This window comes from Silene latifolia, chromosome Y (assembly GCF_048544455.1).
Source record: "Silene latifolia isolate original U9 population chromosome Y, ASM4854445v1, whole genome shotgun sequence".
Lineage (NCBI taxonomy): Eukaryota > Viridiplantae > Streptophyta > Magnoliopsida > Caryophyllales > Caryophyllaceae > Silene > Silene latifolia.
This window is the reverse complement of record NC_133538.1, coordinates 136,091,381-136,100,100: the sequence shown is the minus strand read 5'-3', so window position 1 is coordinate 136,100,100 and position 8,720 is coordinate 136,091,381. Positions and strand designations below refer to the sequence as shown.

General features: G+C 35.1%; 2 protein-coding genes and 1 long non-coding RNA gene across 3 annotated transcripts; 2 read left to right on the top strand and 1 right to left on the bottom strand.

The window, feature by feature from the left end:
* The first annotated feature begins 2,215 nt into the window (after positions 1–2,215).
* On the top strand, positions 2,216–4,033 carry LOC141629002 (protein FAR1-RELATED SEQUENCE 5-like). The gene is made up of 3 exons (XM_074442078.1): positions 2,216–2,222; positions 2,798–3,340; positions 3,423–4,033. The coding sequence occupies exons 1-3, from the start codon at positions 2,216–2,218 to the stop codon at positions 4,031–4,033; spliced, it is 1,161 nt and encodes a 386-aa protein (XP_074298179.1).
* A 101-nt stretch (positions 4,034–4,134) lies between these two features.
* LOC141629001 (protein FAR1-RELATED SEQUENCE 9-like) lies at positions 4,135–5,554 on the top strand. Its single transcript, XM_074442077.1, has 2 exons — positions 4,135–5,142; positions 5,519–5,554. The coding sequence occupies exons 1-2, from the start codon at positions 4,135–4,137 to the stop codon at positions 5,552–5,554; spliced, it is 1,044 nt and encodes a 347-aa protein (XP_074298178.1).
* Positions 5,555–7,566: 2,012 nt separating this feature from the next.
* On the bottom strand, positions 7,567–8,287 carry LOC141627207 (uncharacterized). The gene is made up of 3 exons (XR_012536768.1): positions 8,199–8,287; positions 7,713–7,890; positions 7,567–7,631 (listed from the first exon to the last, which is right to left on the bottom strand). It is a non-coding gene; the product is annotated as an uncharacterized LOC141627207 (long non-coding RNA).
* Positions 8,288–8,720: the final 433 nt, after the last annotated feature.

Below are 8,720 nucleotides of genomic sequence, written 5' to 3'. Positions count from 1 at the left end.
ATCTATAAATTGTTTCAAGTAGTTTATTTCTCTTTCAAAGTTGTAGTGTAGTTAATCATTATGTTGTTCTTGTTTACGGTGTGCAGGTTCAGCAATTACACCCGAAGAGATGAATGAGGTTCGGGAGCTTTGGGCTCTATTTTCTAACAAAAATATACAATGTAGTGAACGGTTGATTTTGATACTTGAATAGTTATGGGTTTTTTTGTATGTGATTTTGTTGCCGGATACAATTTCTTGAATGGTTGTAATTTATTTGGATTTCTTGGTATTGAACTTATGAAATTTGGATTGCTCAATTTATAAATTGTCGAATTTTCTATAGCGTTTAGAAAATAAAATAATGCAGGTATGATTGTCGAAATAGCCAATAACTTATTTATTGGCTAGGCACAATTTTTTTTTATTGTTGTAATTGATGATTGACATCGGTTCTTAAGTTACAACCGATGCCAATAATGCAAAAATTGGCATGGCATCGGTTTTTATGGTACAACCGATGCCAATATGTGTAAATTGCCATCGGTTAGAACCGATGCCAGTTGAATAACAACCGATGCCAATATGTGAAAATTGGCATCGGTTCATGAACCGATGCCAATTAAAAAAATGTCATTGGCATCGCCCGCATTGGCATCGGTTGGGAACCGATGCCAATCAATGTTTATAACCGATGCCAATTGCATTAATTGTACTAGTGTTACATAGATCACATAAACTCAAGTTATGAGATAATTTGATATTTAATTAGAGTGTCTAATTAGGATCTATGATCTTTCATCCGGTTGGCATCCGGACCCGGTACCACAGGTGTGTCCCGAGTACCTTATTACGGACTGTGGTCCGGATGTTTGGTGGGCGGTGTTGCGGTGCCGTCATCGGGTTTTGGGTACGTCTGGGTGTGTCCCATTACCGGTTTGATTATTGCATTATCGTATTTGAGGTAGGTCATTGGCATGTTGCATATTTATATACCGTCTAGTGTCTAGTGTCTTTATTTATCAAAACTGACGTGTTTGGATTGTGTGTAAATTGTCACCTATTTCCGGGGTGGCCTTTGTTGATCCATATGATAGTTCCGATCATATGGGGAGCAGTTTGAATATAGGTTTCTTGTTGACGTAATCAGGGCTCGGGCCACGCTACGGACTTGGAGTCGAGTACATAGCTAGATGGTAGATGACATTAGTTTCTAGTGGAGTTGTGTTATGTATAGTTTACATATCTATTCATTTATTTATTTGTAATTCACTAAACTTGTCATTTGTATATAATGTTTCTTACTTGTAATTCCGATTTCATTGACTCGGGAAATCGAGATGGTAACATCCTCCCATTACTTTGGCCGGGTAAGAAGGGGGTGTTACATTTCCACTTCTATAATACTATATACACACACACACACACACACACATATACATATATATATATATATATATATATATATATATATATATATATATATATATATATATATATATATATATAGGAATGGGATCATGTGAGTATTACTTATATATTTGAGGATTGAGGATTAATACTATGATAGGTATTTAGGGTGGAAACAAGCAAGGGCAAATTTGTAATTTAACGCGTGCCTATATAAACCACTTTTCCCAGCCAAAGTCGTTATTTCCTCCGTTTTCTTCTTCTCCCTTCAACTTCACTCTCTACTGTAGCTTCTTCTTCCATTGTTGAGCTCGAAAACCCTAGAATTAAGGCGTGATCTCGATTTTTCCTCCTCATTCTTCACAATTATCGTATTATTCCAATTATTTCGTTTGCTCAGGTACGTAATTGGCGTTTTTCGTCCCTAAGTTTCGAATTCGTTGTCATCTTACTCTGTTTGTTTTTATTTCGTTTCTATAATTTGAATTTCATCTTACTTTAGTTGTTGTTTTCAATTTAATTTTGTGTTTCCTAAAATTCGGTACGTTTTTGTTTTATTTCCAGGTTTTGCTGCTCATTCTTCACAATTATCATATTATTCCAATTAGTTCGTTTGTCCAGGTACCTAATTGGCGTTTTTCGTCCCTATGTTTCGAATTTGTTGTCATCTTACTCTGTTTGTTCTTCTTTCGTTTCTATGCTTTGAATTTCATCTTGCTTTATTTGTTATTTTCAATTTACTTTTGTGTTTCCTAAAATTCGGTACGTTTTTGTTTGTTTTCCAGGTTTTCTTGCTCAAATCTCTACGTATTCAATCGTCATTGCGATGTCTGGTATGTTATTCTTCTTAATTTTGTACTTTCAGCGTATTCTCAAATCTCTGCGTATTCTCTCTTTATTTTGTACTTTCAGCTTTGAATCACATGTTCTTTATACTTTTTGTAAATATTCTCTATTATTGTCGTCTTTATTTCTGTTCGTATAATTTTTGTACCTATAAATATTTTCTGTTCATTTACGTTCTTCTTTTGTATCTTACATCAAGTGTGTTTTTGTTTTGCTCAATATGTGATATTGTTTTCGACAACTGGTGATATTGTTTATGTTGATATGTACCATTGTATATTCACTTTTGTGATATTGTTTTTCAACTTCATGTGTGATATTGTTCCAGAGTACGTGATATTGTTTTCCTGGATATGTGATATTGTTCAGCCACTTGTGTGATATTGTTCCTGCAAAATTCCTTTGTGATATTGTCTTCCATCTTCATGTGTGATATTTTTCCCAGATAACGTGATATTGTTTTCCTGGATATGTGATATTGTTCAGCCACTTGTGTGATATTGATTTCGTCCATACCTTTATGACTTTTTCTTGTTATTTTACATTTTACTTTTCTTGCCAGATCCTACAAGTAATGTAACTTCTTCTTCCTGTAATGATATTCATGTCTCTGCCATTACCTCTAAAGATAGTAATGATATTGTTGAGTCTTCAATTACTTCTACTGTTCTCATTGAACCACCTGATGCATCTTCCTCAACCCCACATGTTGAACAACATTCTGTTCCTTCTCGTGTGCATCAACTACTTTTGGACTCCACACCTGGTGGTAGTGAATTATGGACAAGGAATGTTGCAGTTGAGTTTAAACCTCATATTGGCCAGTTGTTTGGGACGTTGGAAGAAGCTATTAGTTTTTATGATGTGTATACAGACGCATGTGGTTTTGAACCTAGGAAGTCTTCTCAAAAATGGTTTGTTTCTGGTGATGTGAAGTATAAATTTGTTGTTTGCAACCGTGAAGGTTTTAGAGATCGTAAGAGGAAGGCTACTGTTTTAGATAGTGGAAAGGAGCAGGCAACTCCCAGGCCTTTTGATATTAGGAACACTAAATTAACTAGGATTGGTTGTACTGCTATGATTGAGTTTCGCTATAATGGGGATGGTTATGTTGTTTTTCAGTTTCGTGAGTGGCATAATCACCGTCTTTGTTCACTTAGAAATCAACAGTTTCAAAAAAAACACAGGCCCAACAAGGGCATTTAGAAATGTCAAGGAATATGTAGATGGCTATGAGAATGTTGGAGCTCAACTGGTTGATTTTAAGAATTTTGGAAGGGATATCAAATGTTTCATAGGAGACCGGGATGCTCAACTGTTTGTTAACTATTTTGAGGATAAACGTGATACCACTGAAGGTTTTTACTTTGCTTATGAGGTGGATTCTGGGAAATGTTTGGTTCGTGCGTTTTGGTGTGATGCAGAGTCTCGTAGAAACTATGCTTTGTTTGGTGATTACATCACTTATGATCCAACTTACAATACGAATAAGTATTGTATCCTTTTCACTCCTTTTACTAGCGTAGACCACCACAAAAGGTCAGTTACTTTTGATTCTGCCTTGCTATTTCATGAGGATGAAGGTTCTTTCACGTGGGTCTTTCAAAAGTTCCTTGATGCTATGGGACAGCGAGAGCCACACTGTATAATAACTAATCAGTGTGCTGGAATAAAGCTGGGTTTGCGTGCTGTCTTCAAACATGCTAGGCGCAGATATTGCATGTGGCATATCATCCAAAAGCTTACTGATAAGGTTGGGCCTGCAATATCGAAAGAGACTGATTTTGGCAAAATTTGAATGCTATTGTTTGGGATGAGTTAGAACCTCTTGAATTTGAAGAAAAGTGGTGTCAGTTGGTCAATGAGCATAATCTTGGAGGTAATTCCTGGTTGTCAACCATGTTTAGAAAAAGGAGAAAATGGATCTCAGCTTATTTTCGTGATGTTCCTATGGGTTGTCTATTACGAACAACTCAACGTTCTGAGAGTCAGAATAATTTTTTCAAGCGTTTTGAAAATGCACATGGTACACTTGTTGAATTCTTGATGCGGTTTCAAAGCGCCATTGATGTACAACGCCATACTCAAAAACAACTTGATAGAGACGATGATTGTACTCTTCCACAATTAGCAACTTCTCTTAAGTTGGAAGCTCATGCTTCCAAGGTTTATACAAATTCTGCTTTTGCAGATTTTCAAGTAGAAGCTCCTGCTTCTATTTGTTCCCTTAGTGTTGGTGGCTTCACACCACCTGCAAACGGTATAAAGTTAATTGGTATTGCTGATGCCAGAACGCAGAAGACCTACCAAGTTATCTACAATTCTCTAACCAATGATGCTGAATGTTCTTGCAAGTTGTTCAACAGGAAGGGTATTATTTGTAGACACCTTATCTGGGTTTACTCTGGAAAACAAGTACACACTTTGCCCGATAAATACATTCTTATGCGGTGGACCAAGAATGCACACAAGATCCCTCTTTATGGTCTATATGGTGAGTTAATTGAGGATTTTGATGCCATTGATTTAAGAAAGATGGAAATGTGCAAGTTATGGTCAGAGTTCTACGCGACCATCAGTGTGCTCAAGAATGTGTCTACGAAGGACATCACTGATCTTGTTGACACACTTAAACAATTTAGGGTGAAACTCAATCCGCAATCAGAGTCAATGACCAAAGAGCAGGAGTTGGAGATGCTTCTTGGGTGCAGATCCTCAACTGAGGTGAGGATTCTACCACCTCGTCAGGCAAAGAACAAGGGTAGCGGGAAGAGAATGATCTCCAAAAAGCAACAATGCATAGCTAAAGCGGAGAAGCCTAAAAGGCTTTGCCGTAATTGCAAACAAATGGCTCACCATGATAAACGTAACTGTCCTAATGCTTTTGTACCTGATGCTGACAATAAGGTATGTTCACCATGAAAAGTCTATGAAACATTTTATATATGCTCTACGGTGACAAGTCAGAAACAATATCACATGTTATTTTAAATAATATCACATCTTATACTAAACAGTATCACTATTTGACGATAACAGAACGTGATATTATTTGAGGATAACAGAATATGTCAACGCATCTGTATCAACTTTCTTTTCTATTTTCCTGGTAATTTTAGAAATAATATCACACTTTATACTACACGGTATCACTGTTTGAGGGTAACAGAATGTGATATTGTTTGTCATTGTTCCGAGATAGAAACAATATCACACTTCATTTGAAATAATATCACTCCTTATAAAAAATAATATCACTGTTTCACCTTTTTGTATTTTTCAGGGCAGTTCAGATGAGGATGATGCTGATGACGGTTGATCGGTTGAAGGAGTTTTTGTTGATGACGCTCATTAATTATAGCAGCAGCAAATAGATGACATACTTTATGACTAGTATATTAATATACACCACAAACTTCATTAAAGTATAGATTATACTTTATTTTTATATAGAAAATACTCGTACTCGGAGAATATTTGATTATTTTTTTTGTCTCAGTTGTCTTGTTTTTGTATTTTGTGATACTGAGAAACAATATCACACCTTATATTTATATATTTCACATCTTACTCTAAACAGTATCACTATATCAGAACTACTATATATGCCTTTTGCTTTAAGATTTTCACATCTTGTGTTTTGTGTGTTGTCAAAATACAGCAGTTTGAGTTTATATTTAAACAATATCACAAACATCAAATCAAAATATGGCAGTTCATTATATGCTTCTGCAGTTTTCTAACAAAATATCAACCTGTGTACACAACAATATCACAACATTCTAAAAACAATATCAACGTGAAATTTAAAAATCCATACCCATAGTGATATTTTAAAGTAACCAGTGTGGTATTGTTTAGTAATCTGTGATATTGTTTAGTAATCTGTGTGATATTGTTTAGTAATCTGTGTGATATTGTTTATCAAACCGTGAAACCGAAAACAATAACAACCTCGTGTACACAACCATATCACAACATTCTAAAAACAATATCAACGCGAGATTTAAAAATCCATATCCATAGTGATATTTTTAAGTAACCAGTGTGGTATTGTTTAGCAAACTGTGTGATATTGAGAAGCAATATCACAGCAATTATTACACAATATCACACCAAACGTGAAATAATATCACACTTTAGCAAGAGTTATATGAGATCCAAAATAGCGATCACTACTTTACCATTATAAAAAGTACCATTAAATTCCTTCTTGTACTAACATTATATACCATTTAGTTTAATTACAACTTTGTTCTAACAAATATAGTCGTCCTAATTCCTTCCTCTACCTCTACCGCGGTTCTTAGGATTTGCAACGGTCTTAATCCTACCACGTTTGTATGTTATTGCGGGCTAGTTACTACGATCTTCACCATCTTTTCCGGAATCAGCTCCTCTCTAAAGCAAATCAATACTAACAGTCAGTTATTATTTCTGGACACCTTTGTAATAATTACTTTCTACCTTTTTGTATATAAAATTGTAAATGCTTTGGTTTTTATCTTTTCCTAGGAGATTGCCGAAGAATTGGCAATTCTGTGTTAATAATCGGTTTCTTACTACAATCCTCCTTTGCTGTTTCCGGAACATCTTCTTTATTTGTCTCCTCCACAACAACATCAACGTTCTCTTTTGTTTGACCTTCTGCCATTGGTACATCTTCTTTCTGCTTCCCTTTCACCTTTTCGTTGTTCTTCCTCGTTTGCTTCAATATCTTCTAGATTTCGTCCTTCCCATCCGAAAATTCTTTTACTTTTTCGATCAAAGGTGTTCTGTTCTCATTTATGTCACTAAAAGCAATGTCTTTCTGCCATTTCCACCAAAGAGTATCGCCTATACACTTTTTAGTTTAGGTCGGCTTCAAACATTACACCCTCATATCGAATCAAGTGCATCATTAAGAAGTTTCCAGACTCAGTATTGTTCATCTCTGTCTTTTGCCAAGGGAAGTTGATGTTTACAACATCAAAAGTTATTATATCATCTGCTCTTTCCACGTTCTTCTTTGCTAAGTAGTCACTCATGTGCTCCGCCTACAATATTAAGCTTAACAATTAGTGATAATTTTAAAAACATTGAAATTCATTATTTCAATGTTGATATACGAAAATAATTTAAAGAACTATCAATTAATCATACCACGAAATCTGCAACTTTGTGTATTTGTGTTTGCTCCCGATCAGGCGTACTCTGTTTGTCCAAAGACTTCCACTTTTTCGCTTTTGAAATTTATACAAATACGAAAATAATGTTCTTTCCATACCATTGGAATAAAAACCGATCTCGCTTCCCAGTTACGGAGGAACTGTGTTTCTTCTAATGAATTCGTCTCATTCTTCGAACATCTTTTCTTTAATCAATTCCCTGTCTCCAGCTCCTTCGGTTTTTATTTCCTATTTTGAATATATATGTTAAAAGTCCTATTTTTGTTTTAAAGAGTTATTATATTTAATCAAACTAAATGGATAGCTTACCATGTGTCGAATCCCAAAAAACATTAAACTTGTTTCACATTTTTCTGTGTGCTCAATCTGGTTCAGAATTAGGGACCAACATTCAATCACATTGCTACTGACGTGCTCATTTGGAAGCAACGACAATATATCATTTCTGACAAGATATTGATCATTACTGAATTTGGCAACCACCTCACTGCTCCAAACATTAACACAAACCAAATTAAAATATTGCAAACAATATCACACTTCTGTAAAAACAATATCACACCCCTTAAGAAACAAAGATCACAAAAATAGCATTCGACAAAAAAATAAAATAGTGCAAACAATATCACACTTCTCTAAAAACAATATCACACCCCTTAAGAAACAAGATCACAAAAAAGCAAGCGATTCGACAAAAAAAATAAAACTACCACGAAATTAAAATATTGCAAACAATATCACACTACTGTAAAAACAATATCACACTCTTTAAGAAACAGTATCACAGAAACATACTCTAATGGGAAACTGTGGTCGTCCAATAGGCAGTAGTCAAGCACTTGTTTCCTCATGGTCAACGTCTTTGCACACAGTGATTTGTTAGCCTTCATAAACCTTGAGATGACCTCCAACTTAGAATCTGCCACACCATAGTTGTACGTGCTCCCAAGGCCATCTGATTTCCCCCTCCTACTGCTTCCCACCACACTGGCAGAACCATCTTCTACCACAACTACAAAAATATTTATTTTTGTTATTTGAATATGTAATGATTATATATAATGAAAATAAGTCAGTGTTGAAGAAAAATAACCTGTTTTTTTGGATACAGGAGTTTGAACATTCTTTTTCCCACTTTTCCCTCTCTTTTTTTTTGCTTGCTGCTTTCCTTTTTGCTAGTAATTTAGGTAACAGTGTCCCTTTGATTGCATTAAGGTTTGTAACCTTCCTCAGGACCTCACTTATACGTTTATTTAAATCACTCAACACAAGCTTCACTGCAATCTCCCCCTATACAACTGCCTCTTCTTTTCATCA

Coding starts and splice junctions, on each gene's coding strand:
- LOC141629002 (XM_074442078.1), top strand. Junction 3,341..3,422: donor GTTTCGCTATAATGGGGATG/GTTATGTTGTTT, acceptor AAAAAAACACAG/GCCCAACAAGGGCATTTAGA.
- LOC141629001 (XM_074442077.1), top strand. CDS start 4,135: ATGTTTAGAAAAAGGAGAAAATGGATCTCAGCTTATTTTCGTGATGTT. Junction 5,143..5,518: donor TACCTGATGCTGACAATAAG/GTATGTTCACCA, acceptor TGTATTTTTCAG/GGCAGTTCAGATGAGGATGA.